Raw genomic sequence first — 18,220 nt, forward strand, 5'->3', positions numbered from 1 at the left:
AAATGTTCACTTAGATACCTTCTTAGATTTTCTCTCCTACATTTCTTCTGAAATAAATGACCACAGTCTTCTAATCTATTTTTATGCAAGTTTTCTTCATCTTCGTTGCTCATTTTTTCAGTCACTCATAATTTTACAATTTCAGTTTCACTAGAGTGACCAGAAATTTATAGTGTATCCTAAATAGTACTATATCTCAGCTCTATATAACTACTTAAATGTTCTCTGTATAGTTCATTATCATTATTCTGTGTCTTATTTATCCTATTGGCTTGACTTCTGTGATCACAATCATATGTGACAAATTGTCATCATAAGAAACTGAATGAATCCTGTAAACCATATTATAATGTTTATACTTTCCATTTCCCTGCTTTTATCCAATTTCATTTTATTTTCTGCTATTGTGTCTTCCTATTTATTCATATTTACCTTCTAGATTTCTTGAGTTCCTTGCTGTCTCTCTGATCATGATTGATCTAAGTAACCTCTAATATTTTTTGTTTCTCTACTTGTTCCTTTTTTTCAGATCATAAATAAATGATTCATCAGGGTTCCAAACTTAGTTTCCTCAGTAACTATAAGTGCAGAAAGAGGCATTTCAGATACTATATAGGCTACAGGCTTAATCAAATATAATTCATAAAATAGTGCTATAGTTTACCAAGCCATGCGAAACAGTATCTAAATAAAATATTGAGGTGATCTACCACTAATTATTTACCCTTTACAGAAATGTAGATCTGAACCATGCCCATGTCTGGGCATGCCAATTTTCTCCATGATGATAGTTATCTCTGGCTTATGACTTTTTCTTAATAGCTTTTGGTTTCAAAAGTTTCTTACAGTATTTTTAAACTTTATCTTGAGGTGCTAAGTATGTATTTAAGGTAGTTGGAGTGGCAGAAAGAGCATAAGCATGCAAGTTTACAATGAGGACTCAAGTTTCTGCTGAGGACTACATTCTCACAGTTGGCCAAAACCTTGAAAGCCTAAATTATGGTTGCTATACATCTATCCATTACCTCTTAGACATTTAGATAAAATATTACTGAGACAGTTATCTTTGCATAGAGCTAGTGCTAGTTAGACACTTTCAGATCATACTTTTCTAGGTATTACTGATTTTAATGATTTTTTTTCTTCTCACAGATTAATATACTTTACATGTGTCTAGGTTTACAGTCTCAGAATTTTTCAGGTTACTTCACAAGATTAAAAAAATAAAAAAATCAGATATTTTGGCCTTGTAGTCCTCCTGATTTGCTTTAAACCAGAGACTGGATGCTTGAATATTTCAGATAATCTATTCTTAAACTCTTCCTAAGCTTATAAAGACGTATCTCCCAAACCAAAGTAAGAGTTATAAAATGGAATAATAACTTATTAGACCAATTTAACTTTCTCATAAAATTCACTTAGATTTTAGATCATGAGTTATGCAGGTGCTAATGTTTTTTTTTTTTTTTTTTTTTTTTTTTTTTTAAATGCCTGCTTTCTGTTTTACTCAAGCTGTACAAAAGGGTTGGTATCAGTCACTCATCACCTTTCCAATTGGCCAGTCTATGTGCTCTACACAAATAAATCAAATGTTATCTCAGAATAATCCCGTGTAGATTATCTGGGTTTAATGTTCATAAACTGCTCAGGCCTTTTCTGGATTCCATTGTCAGTGGTGAATTTGAAATGAGAAGGAGAGGGATTTCAATCATCCCCTTACACCTTGTTTCAGGTCTTGTGTGGGATGGATGGAGCATCAGTGCTGCTACTGTTGTGTCAGGGAGGGCTTTGTTGTGAATGTGCTTATCCCGATCCCACCCCAAAACAAACTGTGTGGTATCAGCCCCATTTGAGAATCCCAACTAGCAGACTGTTTCCCCACAGCTCTTTTGATGTTTCTTAAGTAAAGAATGCCTGTTCCCCAAAAGCACCTGGCAAGAACTGGCAAGAGTGCCTGAGAGGAGCTGTGCTGATGGTAGAGGGCACATAGACTTCTTTCAGTGGAGCCCATGAGACAGTCTTTCTTGACTTAAAATAAAACTTTTTATTATTTTAGTGTCCTTAAGCGTGCACTGAGTAATTATTTGAGAAACAAAACCCAGTGAAACACAGAGACTGAAAAGCGCCGCTGCAGCTCGGGCTCCTGAGGCGAAGGCAGCAGCCAAGCAAGGAGCCGGCGCCCAGTGGGGTCGACCACCTGAGGCTGCTGGGGCTCCGATTTTGCTTCCCAGCTACAGCCTCGCCTCTTCCCCGACACCACCGGCCCCGACAGGAGCAGCACCATCCCCGCAGAGCCCTGCCCGGGAGCCTCGGTGAGGCCGCCCCGCCTGGGGCCGCGGAGCAGGCGCACCGCCCAGCGCCCGCCCCCGAGGCTCGACAAAATGGCGGTAGCGGCGCTGCTGTGGCGGAGCGGTGCCCGCGGCGGCACCTCGGTCTCCTTGTCCGGCGGCAGGCGGGTAAGGCGCTCCCCATCCCGGGGAGCCCGGTGCGGGCAGGCCCATAGGGGTGCTCCGCCAGCCCTCTCACCCGCTCTGCCAGGGCTCCTCTTGCGGTGTCAGAGCCACCCGCAGCCGTGGGGAGCCGTCTTGCAGTGCCGGAGCGGTGTCGAGGGGCTGATGGTGGCTGGGGGAAGACCCCAAAGGGTCGGGACGCCCCCGTTTCTCCTCAGTGCCCCGCGGAGCTCCTTTGTGCCCCATTTTCCTTCAGGCGGGACGGCAGGGGCTGGAAGTGTCGGTAGCGCCCTTTGGTCCCGTTGGCAGAGTTGCAGCATGTAATTTGTCTGAAGTGTGGATGTTGCTGTCCAAGTAGCGAGGCGGCTGCTTCTGTGTGGGTGTTGTTAAGGTTTGCTGAGGACCTTTTCCGGCGAGCTGTGCCCAGGCAGAGCGCTTCCTACCACTGACTGCCTCCGGGAGGACCTTCTGTAGTAGTTTCATGACTTACTTCCAACCCCCGGGTGAGGGGATTTGTTTGTTTGTTCTCCTCTTCACGTCTTTGTTTTTACCCTCTTTCATGGCGTATTTATGCTTCTCTTTACACCCGAGATTTAATTTAACACCTAGACCTTAAATGCTGGCAAGATTATATTGAATGACTCCTGCCAAGGAAGCCCCTTGTGAAACTGCTCCTGAGGAGACTGCTGAATCATACCAACCTCCCCGGCTAGTTGATGCTGTTAATTTATTAATCTTGGTCTTAAAACCCATACTGTGACCTGCTTCCTCATCCTCCTTCAGCAGGAGGAGAGCTGCTTGCACGGTTTCTGTAGTGATGTGAGTAAAGGAGCAGGCTGTGGAAAACATGTAGTACCTGTGGAGGGGTAATCTTATCCTGGGGGCAGGGGGCCTCCCCATGACATCTCGGTTTGTGGTGTCTGCCATGAACTGAAGGTTTTCAGAGCCCTCTGTCCCTATATATCCCAACAGAGATGAGCTGAACAGGGAGCTCTGAAGTCCTCAGAGAGAATCCTCACCCACCCTTTTCCTGGAGCCTTGGGAGTATTGTGGTATTCAGTGAAAATGTGCAAATCTGTTTTTGGTTGGGGTAATTATAAAACATATTGGGATAATAATAAAACATAAATAAATCACTGTATTACAGGTATTCGGTGGCAGATCTGATCAGTAGAACTTTATTTCAGAAAAATGCAGTATCCTTTGTTTTTTCTATATAAGCTCTTTGTATTGCTTAGAACAGTTTCTGGATTTTTGCATGTGTGTGTGAGAAACCATTGCACATTAGCTGAGGAGTCCAAGTTCTAGAAATAATCACTAAAATATGCATTTAATGTAAGTGCTGTGGGACTTGCTGCATTACTTTACTTTCACGATAAATCCAGCTTTAGTTTGACCTTTACTTTCTTGATTTTATTCTACAGAGTGCTCCCAACTCTTTTTTCAGTCGTAGTTTTTGTTTAATCATTTGCTTGGGACATGAGCTCCATTAAATCAGCAGTATATTCCATGATTCTTCTGTTTTCACCCATGTTACTCATACACAAATGTATTATCACATAAAAAGACTTGCATGCACACTTTCTCAGGCCAACTTTAAGATCTGTGAAACTCGCATCCCTGTATATTATTAGCTATGGCATGTACAGATTATGTAACTATCACTAAAAATATCACTAAAAATCAGTTATTTTCAGAGTTAGCAGTTTGAATTAGTAATTATAACAATAACTTGTAATATTTGTACTATTTTAAAATAAACTTTCTTCTTCGTGGCAACAGGAAACATGTTGAACAATTTTATGCTTTTGTTCACAACACCATATAAAAGTAAACATGCAATTTTCCTAAAATTATGTATTTTTAATATATATATATATATTTGTAGTGAAATAGACACTTCAAGGACTTAGGTATAAGTTAGAATTTGGTGAAAATAAACAGAGCCTGCGGTCTTGCATTCTTCTATTTTTTTTTTTTTTTCACTCAAAAGATGGTCTAGTCTTGTCTTTCTTAGAAATATTTCTAGCTCCAGATTGAGGTAACTTCTGTATTCTAAATAATTTGGGACATTCGGCATTTTTACTGTAATGCTGCTATGCCGAAGTATTTAATTCAGTATTTATTTTAGGGCTGGATTCCATCTGATGCTGAAATGACCTAATGTTTCACAGATTGCAAGATGGCATTAGTTTGTTTAGCAGCTCCAGAAATTACTGGGACAGGTCTCATGCAGTTTGATTCTACCTAATTCAAGCCAGTTAAGGGTAATGTTTCATTGTGGTAAAGGATCAAAGCCATGGCACTGCTAGTGAAGCTTTTGAATCTGTAAATGTATAGGTAAGTAATTTCAAAATCACATGCATTTATTAGGGCTAAACTCCTAATACTTAAAGTACATTTTATATCTGAATCTGAACCTCAAATCCTGCTGTAAATGTATAATTTGTTTGTAAAGGATTTCCACATACCTTAGTAAAAGTGACAGTCATAAAAATAACTAATATACAGAATAATAAAAATCATGATTAAAATATTTTTTTCAATAGTTCCTTAGTTGGAATGGAATGTCTAAAAATAGCTCGGATACTTTCCTGGTTTACTATTTGTATTTCACTAAAACACCTCCCTGCAAATGCAATTTAATCATTCTTACATTCAGTTTGTAATGATAGGAAGGTAGTTATGGTTGTTATCTTCATTGTCAGAAAAAAATCTAATCTTGAGTAACAGTCCTGTAAATGGAAATAAGAAAAAAAAAAAAAAAAACTTCTTTTTTTTTCTTACAGTTTTTCAGCCGTGGGCCAAATGTGTTACTTCAAGACAGCAGTGCACCACAGGCTGCATTCTTTTCACCTCTTCAAAAAGTGATGTTGCCACCGAATACCTTTCAAGGGAAAGTAGCCTTTGTAACCGGTGGAGGTACTGGGATTGGCAAAGGCATGACGACAGCCTTGTCCAGTTTGGGTGCCAAGTGTGTTATAGCAAGCCGGTAAATATTAATGAACAAGTTTTAGAGCTTTCATTTAGTATTGAATGTTGAGTAGATTTGTTTTGTTTTCTTTTCTTCTTCATAAAGTAAACAGAATAAATTTTTCCAGTTTATTTCAGTACCCTTGTAATTATAATGTCATAAATACCCCAAATCTGATGTTTAGTTGGAGCTGCAGCATAACCAGCAGTAGAAAGAAATAAGCTAAACTCAGAAAAATTCTGCATGAAATGTGGCAGCAATATAAACCAGAATATGACATAAATTCCACTAAAGCATGAAAGAGAATACAAAATAGAATGACATTAGTGGACATCTTGTATTATTGTGGGTGTTCTTCAGATAGATTTTGATTGCAATGAAGAATTACAATCATTCATCTTAATTCTTAGCAAAGATAGTCCTTCTACAGTTCCCTAAATATTAGAATAAGGATAAGAAAAACAATCTCACTTTTAATCAAAATAAGTGTGACATTCTTCTAAGTAGTGATTCAGATATTAGTTTTAAATCTGAATGCATAAGTACCTTCTAAAATACTAATAGAGTAATAGCTAAAGCTAAGTTTATTATGATTGAGTACTCAGAATAGAAGCATTTTGCTAGTTTACTACACTTGATTAGTTTAATGTTAGTCTCCTACTTTAGACACTTCTGAGTTACTTTAAATAGTAATAACCAGAAATTACTTAGATTTAGCTTTCAGAAAGTTAGTAACTGAATATAATTTTTATTTTGGAGTTATTTTCATGAAAATCAATACGTGTGTGCATGCATTAATCTTTTCAGAGCAAATACAAGCTAAAATTTAAAATATTATTTAATGATATTTTTATTTAATAATCTGAACTGTAATTGCATTTAATTGAAATTCAATGTCATTACTTATTTTAGGAAGCTTGATGTTTTGAAAGGAACAGCAGAGGAAATTTCTTCTAAAACAGGGAATAAGGTAAATTTTACAGAATAGTGAATGTTATACGTTAAATGGGTTGTAGGGATTTTATGCATTTATATGCTTTTTTTTCCATTATTATGCAGGTCTATGCTATCCAGTGTGATGTGAGAGATCCAGTTTCTGTTAAAAATGCTGTTGCTGAACTAATTCAAGTGGCAGGTCATCCTGATGTAAGTATTTTAGTGAAAGGAAAGATCTGCAGTCTTCATTATTGAAAATGTGTGAAGGATTTTAATGTGATAAGAAGTTAATGGAATCTAAAGAGACTAGACAAGAAGTGGCAGAACTTCAAGATAAAGCTAACATTGACAGTTAAACTGGCTATACCTTCGCATAGTTGTTAAAATACTCTAGTTGTACTTGGTTTAAGGACTAACAGTTTACTTGTAAGCAGTGGAATAGTTTCAATAGGATTGTTTTAATTAAGTGAACAGAATGCTGCTCATAAATCCTCCTGAAAAGATGATTTACCTGTACGGGTATCTAGTAACACCTGTTGGTTATTAACAGTGTCTCACAAATTAAAAGCAGAAATAGTCCTAAACAAGTCCTTGCTTGACTTATTAAAATACGCAAAGAAGGTTCTAACTTGAAAGTTACCTGCTGCTGAAATGAAGAAAAAATCTTCAGTCAAGGTAAACATCTTTTAATAGTTGATACAAAACACAGAGCATTAATGTTAGCCCATTGCTCTGAGAAGGGTTGTTGTCTACTGGAATCTAAGCAATGCTAGGTCATAAATCCTGATTTGGTTGTGGTCGGACCAAGTCAGATTGTGCTAGCTGTTTAGAAAGTGTGACGAGGATGTTAACATCAACATAAAGGATATTCAGTGAGATTTAAAATGGTTTTCTGTAGATTTAAAATTGTCATCTGTTTACTATAGACATTTTGCTTTCAGCAATAGCTTCATGTAAAAATGAAGGAGAACCTGATGAATTTAAAATGTGTGAATAAGAAGTGGAGAAAGTATTTCTCCTTGCTGTATGCTATATCAGTGATATAAATCAGCTCACTGTCCTGATATGTAGACATATTGTTCTGGATGTAGTTTTGACTGCTAGTTACTGCAGTTTCTGGCCAAACAATATTATTATCTCTAGGTTTTAAGTGTGTGTACAGAGGGAGGAGACTTCTTGCTCTTCTTTACATTTTTATTATATGAATAATTTTATGAATAAATATCGCCCATGTTGTTTTTTTTCCAAGCATTTCCTGTCCAAACATTCCTATTTCACTTTTTTGGTTTTAAGAGAGATTCCATACTGAATTGAATGTCTAGTTCTTTAGTTTTCTTCTCTTTAGTGACAGGACAGGTATGTCTATGAATACTGGGAGCATGGGTATCTGGGACAAACGTTTCTGTTAGGACACAGTGGAGACAGTAGAGAAGGTACATCCACTACGTTTTCAGCTCTTCACTACTGGACTAGTAATATAGAGCAGTTTGGATACACAGCTATTTTTTAGTAAATTCTTTTTCTTTCTGTTTCAGGTTGTGATAAACAATGCAGCAGGAAACTTTATTTCCCCTTCTGAACGACTCTCTGCTAATGCATGGAAAACTATAACTGATATCGTGCTTAATGGTACTGCTTTTGTAACTCTGGAAATTGGAAAGGAGCTCATAAAAGCCCAAAAAGGTACCTTAAATTTAAGATAAATGATAAATAAGCCTTGTAACATAATGTTACTTGCTTTCCTTGTGTTACAATGTAAGGCTACATATGCTTATGTATCATAGCCACAATTTTAACACTATGTCTTTTCTAGAAAGTTCTTATTGATTAAAGCTGTACTTTAAAATCATGGAGTAGGACTGGTTAGAAATTATTTTATTGTAGATTGCAGAGTTTGTACTAATTGTAAAACACTTGTAAAAATGGAAAAAAAATAAGGCTTTGTTTAAAGCATGTTACTTCTTTCTATTGGGTCTATATATATATCTTGGTTTCATTAAACAACTGAATATGTGATGCTTATTTAAATGAACGTTAAGTCAGAGTAACACTTCATGTTTTCCTTCTTGACTTGTTAATATATAAATAATTAAAATTCACAGGTGTAGGATTTGACTAATAGCTCTATCTATATTGATGAAATTAGAACAAAATACCCATTAGTAACTACTAGGCTAGGGCAGCTTCTAAAAAGGCACTGTAAGAGCTTGGGCCTTCACTCTAGTCAGTGATTTCATGTATATATGTTGATAATCAGTGGACGCCTGAAGGTTTAGATTAAGCTTTAGGGCCTAATCAACACCCATTTCTACTTATGTGAAAGAACTCTAACATTCATGGAAAAGGGGAAACTAAAATAAAAAGGACTTCCAAGATTGTATCTTCTTAAAATCTTCTTACAGCCCAGAGCCATATAGTTCCCTGACATTTGAGCTACAAACTTCTGTGCTGCCGAGGGTGCTTTTTACCTTACGTTCAGCATTTGATCTTTGTGTGTATTGTTTTTTTTTAATGTTTTTGCAACTTCTAGGAGCAGCATTCCTGGCTATTACAACAATTTATGCAGAGAGTGGTTCAGGATTCGTGTTACCGAGTGCCTCTGCCAAAGCCGGTGTAGAAGCAATGAGCAAGTGAGTAATAGAGCAAAATGTTTGTTCTGCTTTTCATTTCTTCGCAATAGGATAAATATAAAGACTGAGCTAAGCTAGTTGATATAGTTAATATAGTCCTCCCATGCCATTATATGATCAGAGAACCTTCCAGCCTCCAGTATCCTAGCAAGAAATAGCGCGCTGACGGTTTCTTACAGAAAAAAATGTTAACTGCTTGTTACTGTGATAATTTTTATCAGGGCAAAAAAGTGAAAGCTGAGAGCACGCATGTGTAGAAACAAATGTATTTTATCAGGGATTTCCCTGCTTTCATCTGTGCTCTCTTCAGTAAACTTTAAAAGTTTTTATTCCTTTGGAGTGGAATAAAATCAGCCAAAACCCGCTTGCTGTGGTTAGAAGGGGGAGAATAACAACGGAGTCAGCATTTCTTTGGATGAAGTATTTTTATTTACAAAGACTGTGGAACAGACTGGATTTCCAAGTGCATCAGATGCTGGAAGATAAATAATGCTTTTAAAAAGTCATAAGTCACTTGCTGCTGTATGATTGGCATTCACACTGGGGTGCGTGTTTTTCTTGGCATGTTTCCTCTTCCATCCCCTTTAGCCACTCTCCACTAGCTGTTCAGTTTTTTCTTTCTTGGGTTAGTTGGTTATTACATAGACTTGCTTTTGGTGCATTGGGAAAGGTGTTCCCAGCTGCATACTTTTGCTCTCCGCCTTGCATTGCTGTGGCACTTAACTAGAACATTAACCAGAACATTAAGTTTGCTACTTCACTGGAAAGCAAAACTATAAAAAGGGTGACTTTTTTTTTCCTGTGGGTTTTTGAGCTGAATAAACATCTCAGAGAACCAGAAGAGTGTTGCATTTTAACTTTCTTGCATTGACTGCAGAGTTGTTATGGGGAAGTGGAGCTACATCTTTTGGCGACAACAAATTCTAAAATTTCAAATCCAGAGTTTCAATAATGAGATTCTTTTGCATTTTTTTTTTTTTTCTGCTGGCTCTCATAGGCAAACCATCACTTAAAACCAGTTGTCTGAGGAAAAGTTCAAGGTCTGTAGTACCTTCACCTTTCCTTTGCCCTTTGTTTGGGTGGAGTCTACTTTTGCTAGTTTCATAAATATTTTTTTTTTCCTAACACCATCTTAAATCAAGGTCTGCAATTAAAATTCAGAGCAATGTGTTGTACCCAAGTTAATTGGCAAACAAAAATAATTCTGTCATTGTTAGCTATGTGACAGTCCTTGGTAGAAAATACTTCCTCCTCTGCATTTCAGCAGAAGGAATATAATAGTTTGGCAGCTGTTTAGTAAGTGGAATTCCATATCAAGAAACTTATGAAGACATAAGTGATAGTTTTAATTTCTGTTCTGTAGAGCCAAACGGAATTTAAACATATATTTTTCCAAGATGTTATGACACAGATTCTTCATTCAGAAGATGAACTATCTGAAGTACTACTTATTTGTTTTATGCATTGTCTCTACATATTACTGGTCCCATTTTAAAATTTAAGGTCTGTTTCATGGTATTCCAAAACATGTGAGAGATACATTGAAAATGCTGGAGATATTTATATTTACTGAATGGTCATAACTACCAGAGAAAGACAGTCTAACAGCTGTTTGTCAAGGAATTGAGGTGCCAAAATCACCTGTACTTGGAGGGAGAGAGAGAATCCCTCCTTACTGTTATTTTATCTATGATGCATATGTTAAATCAGTATTCCTCTGTTTGTGAATGTGATTTATTTATTTTTTTTAAATTATAAATAATTTTGTTAAGAACAACAAAAGCAGGAAAAATCCTTAAGTGGAAATACCTGTTTCAGGACTCAAATTTTAGTATTTACACATTTGATTCAGTTCTGAATATATATATTATATTTTATATATATATATATATATAAAATATATATATATTTATATGTGTGTGTGTATATATATACACGCACAAATATATGCACTGAGTAGCATTATTAAAGTAATGTTTAAAATGTTGATGCATTTTGTTAATGAATTTTTAGGTCTCTTGCGGCCGAGTGGGGTAAATATGGCATGAGATTCAATGTGATTCAACCAGGTCCAATAAAAACAAAGGTACATAGCATGAAGTGAAACACAGCCTTGAATGTGCTTTGCAGTAGAGACTTACCTTTAAGATAGTCTAACCCCTTCTATAAATGTTAAGTTAGGGTATAATTTCCTTGGAAGTCCCAAGACTGCTGGAATATTGAACACATTACTTATTAATAATACATTTGTAACGTAGAATTTCTTGAACTTAAGAAACTTGCTCTTGCCCCTTCCACTATGCTAATATAAAATAACTTTTCTTAGTGTTTTGAAGGAGGGACATACCAACATATTGTAATGTTCTTTTTTAGATAGGATTTGAAGAATGTACATGCATAATTTGTCAAGTGAAGTGAGTTCTTGGCAGAGTACAACTGTCTTTTGCTGTCTGAACTCCTAATTCTTACATAAAGTATCTCAATTCTGAAATTTCAGAGTCTCTTTTAGGTGTATGAGAACAGAATCTCACTAGTTTTGTTGAAAAGCACAAAACTAGAAAGAGAAAAATAAGTCAGCAAGAAAATGTGAAGCTTTGGTAAGAGTGAAAAGGAGGATTGAAGGGTTTGAAGGAAGTAATCCAGACCAGCTGGAACAGGAAGAAAAAAGGAAGCAGTGCTGCAAGAGAAGAGAGAAGAATCCCTTTCACATAGAGTCCAAATATTACAGTTATGAGTTCTAACAGCTAATAATGGTATTATGGCTATATATAAAATGTTCCACAATTGGTTTTGCTGTTGTTTTGGGGGGCGGGGCAGAAAGTTTATTTTCTTTCTTTTTTGTTTTGCCAGTCTTAGATGCTACACTGTACAACTTAGTTTTACCCTTTTGACTGTAAAGTTAAATAAGTAACAGTATCAGCAGAGTTGTAAGTATGTTAAAACAACATGACAGCTCAAAAAACTCTCCTGGTTTTGTACCAAGTGGATTTTTAGTCAAGAGTATTAAACAAACCACCATGTGATGATACTTATTATTTGTTTCCAGCCTTTGGTAGTCTATGGCCCAGAGAGTTTGATACAGCTAGTATCTTTTCAGATTGTAGGCATCTTGATGGATTTTTTCCTTTCATTAGTTTGTCGTTTTCCCTTTTGAATCTATATAAACTATTAGCATATGCTATATCATGTGGCAAGATCACTTTAATTTTTAGATTTCAAAATTTTTGGCAAGATAAATACTTTATACGTCAGTATGCTACTTCCTGTTTTTTTTTTTTTTTTTTATTTTTAATTTAATAGCATATCTCCCACTTGAGATACTGTTTTTTCTTAGTAAAGTATTACGTTTGTCCAACTTCAAATCTCTGAAAACAAAACCGCAGATTTCTATTACTTAAACCAGCATATTGCAAAATCAAAGCTTTCCCCCTTAAGGGCTACACCTGTGTCTTCAGAAAACGCTTCTGGACGTCAATGTAGGAAAAGGAAGAAGCGTACAAGTGGAATGCTGTTAAGCTTATAAACTGGCATTTAAAAACATGCCTATAGAAAATGTAAATGGCATGAGTAGAGCCATGATTACAGAAATTACAGTGTGCTTTAACTCTCATAACTTCAGTAACTTAAGATAAATGTTACTAATGCGTTTCTGACTTTTGCCTGAGGAATTTGTTTCCTTTTGGAGGAGCCAGGAAGAACAAAAAACTCTATTTCCTATTGAATTCTAAGCTATTCAAATATTAAAACTTAGAGTGAATTAGTTTAGTTCTAGTCATTGAAACAATTTGACTGAACCTTTTTTTCATGCTCTGTGCCATGTAAAATTTATTTCTGTTGCTTTTGCTGCTGCTCATTTCCCCTCCTTCCTCTCCCGTGTCTATGCAGCAATTTTGAGTCTTGTTCATTTCCTCAAGTCTATATCAAGGGTGTTTGTGAAAACAACCCCCCCCTTTTTTTGTGGATAGATGGTGGGTGACCATACCAAACGAATGTTTAATTCCAGCTTACCACCCTCAGTAGATGCATATTAGTAAAACAGTGATAAATTATGTTTTCCTATATTCTTTTTTTTTGATTTGTAGACGTTTTGCTCACAATTGTTAAGTTCCTTATTAAATTTTCCATGGAGTCAGATTTCTGTCTAGTTTTAATTTCTCATGTAGTTAAAACATTTCTTTTCATATGTTTCTCTTAAATCTCAGGGTGCTTTTAGCCGCCTTGACCCAACAGGTGCATTTGAGAAGAAAATGATTGAGAGGATTCCCTGTGGCCGTCTGGGAACTGTAGAAGAAATAGCAAATCTTGCTGCCTATTTCTGCAGTGACTATGCAAGCTGGGTTAATGGAGCAGTAAGTTACAGTCGATCTTGTTCATAAAATCAACATGCTGATGGTCTGAGTTCTGCTGATGGTTTTTAAAATGTTGGTTACAGTATAGTATTTCAGAAATTAAATGAAGCTATTACTTTGAAACTCTACAATCATTATTAACCTTTTAATTGTATTGTATGATGGTTACTACCTTTAAAGAAGAACATTTAAAAAAAAATATTGAATTACATTATTTTGAGTATGGATTTTAGTTTTCGGTCTGAATCAATAAAAATGACTTTCACAGTTCAGAACAAGGAAATACTACAGGAAAACCACTTATTAAATATACTGTTTATGCTTACTCTAGGTTATTAGAATGGATGGTGGAGAATATGTTTCTATGGCAGGAGAATTCAATGAGTTGAAAAAGGTACTAAATTTCTTCCCTGCTATTTTATGTTCATATACTTGGATGTGTAATTATATGGAATTCCAATAAAATGCTCTTTTCTCTTTTAGGTTACCAAAGAGCAGTGGGATATGATGGAAGCAATGATTAGGAAAACAAAAGGCTCTTAATATACCTAACTGTATGGTGGTGAATTCTGGAAATGAACCGCTACTTATCCATGAATATTTAGAAATAACCAAATGAGAAATAGCCTTAAAAATCTTTTGTATGCTGATTTCAATAAAATATTTAGAAATTGTCATGTTTTGAATATAGAGTGTTTTTTCATCTGATTTTTTTTTTTTTCAATCAGTTATCAGTCGTGAACCAACAGTTCATTAAAATGTTATTGTTCTATGGTTAATGTCTTACGTAGCCATGCCATGATCTACGTTTTTAAAGAATATTTCTGAGGATTCTTTGGTTTCTCATGTCTATGGAAGTATTTCTTAATATTGTAGCCCCAGTAGGATTTGAAAACCATTGTACTCAAGTATAATTGTTAATCTGAAGAAGAACAAATCAAGTCCTACTGCTTGCACTTCTTTCATAAGCCCTGAAACTGCACATAACAAAACTTCAAGTCATTAGAAGTACTACATATGCTGAGATGGAATGTAGCTGATATGGTTACTTAAAAATATTTTTAAAATATATAACAATCTTGGTCTTTTTGACATTTTTGGTCTGTTAATTATTTTATGCCAAACTTTAAAAATGACATTCAAGGGGTAGTAATGCCTTCCTAAGTAGCTCTGTGCAAATAAAGTAAACGTTCTTGAAAATGAAATATTAATAGCAAATGATTTTTAGTTTGCGTGAGATGAGGGAAGTCCCTAGATTTCATTTGAATTCAGAGTGGTACTGGAGAATCTGTAAGATGGCATTACTTCTGAACCCAGTCAGTTCATCCATCACAAATAACATGGGTCAAATTTGTTATAAGCTGTTGATTATAAAAAACATTACACTTTCTATATTTCCATATTAGGGGATTGCCTGATATTAGCACTGCATGCCCTATCTCACCCCTTTTAAATAATTGGTAGAATTCTTTAAATAAATTAAGTGGTGCTTAATTTATTATTATTTATTAACTTCCAGGCCATCCACATGCACAAGGATAGATAGACGCAGAGCTGTACAAAACATATACAGTGATTTAAAAATCAGGAATATAGAAGTAACTCAAAGACACCTTCCTTCAAGTGCTGATAGCTAGTTTGTTGCTCTACCCCTACTTTAGGCCATGTTAACTAACAATCTGCCAGCCTCTGGCTTTGGGATCTTTTGAATGCCTTAATGCAAAGATGAAACAAGCTAACATGTTTTACTGAAAGGGTGAACCGTGCAGGCTTGGTGGAATGATAATACAGTTTCCATGTACCAGGTTTCTCCTGAGCAATGGTTCTGTGGGGGACTGAATATTGTCTGTGCCACAGATAATAATTTAAAAAAAAAAAAAAAAAAAAAGAAACGTGTTGATGATAGCAGCTTTGAAAGTGTATCTTAAACATACAGTTTTGTTTTCAAAGCATCTTCGGTTTTGCCGGGTCTACTGCTGAGACAAATTTCTTACATGATATTCATGTCTATCCTCTAAAAGTAATTTATAAATTAGGGAAGTTATATGACATGCTGTTCTACAGATATGCTGTTCCACGCTTGTCATCCCTTGCAGATGCTTAAAATTTCTCTTCATATGGGACACAATGTGTATAAGGCTTTGACACCTTAAAATTTGAAAAAAATTTTTGAAACTTTCTAAGGTACCTTTGTAAGCTGCGGTATGATCAAGTGTTTCTTTACGATACTAGAGTATCCTCTGGAGATGGGCTGTTGATAAATGTAAATTCCCACTGGTTTCTTGCATCCACAGCTATGAAGAAGTCTTAATATAGGAGGGTCTGTTACATGGTTAAAATACTGGAGTGAGATTCAAGATAACCGTGTTCAGTCTCCAACACTGCAATACATTTGCATGACCTTACGTTATTTCTGTTGTATCTGAACAGCACAGTGGGTACCCTTTCCAGCTTTCCCTTAGGACCCAGTCATCTGAAGCAGGGAGACTAGCATGTTACTTTTAGCTTACAAAACATAGGTCTTGGATGAAACATGGGGGGGAAAGATCAAGAAAGTAAGTCCTATGGGGTGTCCAACCCATAAACATGCTCTGCAGTTTTATGTTGTGCATTCCTCTCTGTCTGACATAAAAAGTGTAGCTATCACAGCTGGTTTATTCAAAACAGCAAAAATGGCAGGAGATGGTATCCATGTTCTACACACTGCATTATGTTGATTTATTTCCCTTGGGAGTATTGCATTTCTGACCCTACTTCAGACTACCAATGAACCAGGTGGTAAAAGGGGATATGAAAAAAAGTTTTGTGCAGCTTAATAATTTCATGAAGTTGGAGGTGCAAGAAGGTCAGTGAAATAGTCAGAAAAAGTGATGGTGTACATTGGAGATCCCAAAAGGAGTCAGTGGGGTTGCATCGTCTGTTTTCAAAAGAAGTACATCTTGACTGCTACATTGAACTTTGAAATTCCACTTTTTATTTCAGTTGTTGGTTTACTTGGAATCTCTGTTACATTTACTTACAGTAATTCTGTACTCTAAAAGTGGTGTTGTGTTACAGCAGAGGTTTATAAACAAGTAACGAAAATCATTTTAGGTTGCTAATGAAAAGAGATAAATTGTACTACGTCGAGGTAATGATACAAGAACTGCTGTCAATCTCTAGTTTGGAATTCCCTCCTTGAATAATTCAATTACTGTTGAGAATATTTCTATTATTTTATGACTTTGAGAATCTGCTTTACAAGCAGAAGTGTATGCTATTTGAGGGAGTTATGGGTTCCTATGTGTCCAAATGGGCTTCCAAGTTCATTGGCACATGAGCTGCTTATATCTACTTTAAGTCCAGTTACCTTCAATGTTTTTATAAATGATCTGGACACGGGACTCAAACGCATACTAAGTGAGTTTGCAGATGATAATAGGAGGATTAGGAGGAGCTGTTGACTCCCTTGAGGGTGGAGAGGCCTTTCAGAGAGATCTTGAGAAATTAGAGGACTGGACAATCACCAGCCACGGGGAAATTTAACAAGATCTAATGTCAGATTCTGTATCTGGGATGGGACAACCATGGCTGTACGTGCAGACTGGGGGATGAGAGGCTGAGGAGCAGCCCTGTGGAAAGGGATCTGGGAGTTCTGTTTGACAGCGAGTTAAGTTTGAATTACAAGCGTGCCCTGGCAGCCAGAAGGGCCAGTGGTACTCTGGGGTGCCTCAGGCTCAGCACCGCCAGCTGGTCAAGGGAAGGGATTGTCCTGCTCTGCTCTGAGCTGTGAGGCCTGACCTCAGGCACTGTGTGCAGTTTGGGGTGCCACAATATCAGAAGGATATAAAACTGTTAGAGAGTGTTCAAAGGAGGGCTACAGAGATGGTGAAGGGTCTAGAGGGGAAGATGTATGAGGAGCAGCTGAGGTCCCTTGGTGTGCTCAGCCCCGAGCAGTGCAGGCTGAGGGGAGGCCTCATGGTGGCCTGCAGCTCCCTCACGAGGGGAGTGGAGGGGCAGGTGCTGAGCTCTGCTCTCTGGGGACAGCGACAGGACCCGAGGGAACGGCATGGAGCTGGGACGGGAGGGTCAGGCTGGGGGTTAGGGAAAGGATCTGCACAAAGGGGGTGGTCTGGCACTGGGACAGGCTCCTCAGGGAAGTGGTCATGGCACCAAGGCTGCTGGACTACAAGAAGCGTTTAGACAGTGCTCTCAGATATTTGGTCTGATTTTTGGGTGGTCCTGTGTAGAGCCAGGACTTGATGTGGGTCCCTTGCAACTCTGGATACCCAATAATTTATTTTTTTTTTCTTTTTCACATGCTGGAACCCATAAAAAGGCTGAATTGCAAGGAAATTTGTAACTTTATTTAATTCCATGGCGCATCTTTGTGTTGTAGGCACTAAACTTGGAACCCCACTTTACACTAGGTAAAAAAAAAAATAAAAAAAAAAAAATAAATCAATCTATATGTGATAATTTAAACCACAGTAAAATAAAATGATCTTTGGGATTTTGGTGCATTGGCCTGCTTTTAATTGGTGCAGAACAACTTCAGTTGATTTCAGAGGGATTTGGAGGTGCTCAGCACTACGAAAATCAGGCCACGTATATTTTAGGTTCCTAAATATGGATTCTGAGCCTCTCTGTAGACACAGCAAGTAGGTGTGGATTGCAGTACACCCCAACAACCAGTGATTGCAGCTGATGATTATGATGGGAGTATGAATGCACAAGGTGCCAAATTGAAATTAATCAGTAATTTTTTTTCTAATGTTGTCTAATGAAATAAATACTTAATCCTAGTGTAAGCAGTGTTCTAGCAGAAATGTATGCATGTTTTGTGAGATGTTCATTTTACATAAAGCACTACTGGCTCTCAGTGCTCTGATCTGTACTTGA

At 36.9% G+C, this 18,220-nt stretch overlaps 1 protein-coding gene across 1 annotated transcript; it reads left to right on the forward strand.

Annotated features, from left to right (window-relative positions):
• The first annotated feature begins 2,342 nt into the window (after window positions 1-2,342).
• DECR1 (2,4-dienoyl-CoA reductase 1) lies at window positions 2,343-14,016 on the forward strand. Its single transcript, XM_084510283.1, has 10 exons — window positions 2,343-2,456; window positions 5,240-5,442; window positions 6,337-6,394; window positions 6,484-6,570; window positions 7,896-8,043; window positions 8,891-8,990; window positions 11,004-11,076; window positions 13,193-13,339; window positions 13,671-13,733; window positions 13,823-14,016. Exons 1-10 carry the CDS (start codon window positions 2,382-2,384, stop codon window positions 13,880-13,882), a joined length of 1,014 nt encoding a protein of 337 aa, XP_084366409.1. The 5' UTR covers window positions 2,343-2,381; the 3' UTR covers window positions 13,883-14,016.
• Window positions 14,017-18,220: the final 4,204 nt, after the last annotated feature.

This window comes from Aythya ferina, assembly GCF_964211825.1.
Source record: "Aythya ferina genome assembly, chromosome: 2".
NCBI classification, from domain to species: Eukaryota; Metazoa; Chordata; class Aves; order Anseriformes; family Anatidae; genus Aythya; species Aythya ferina.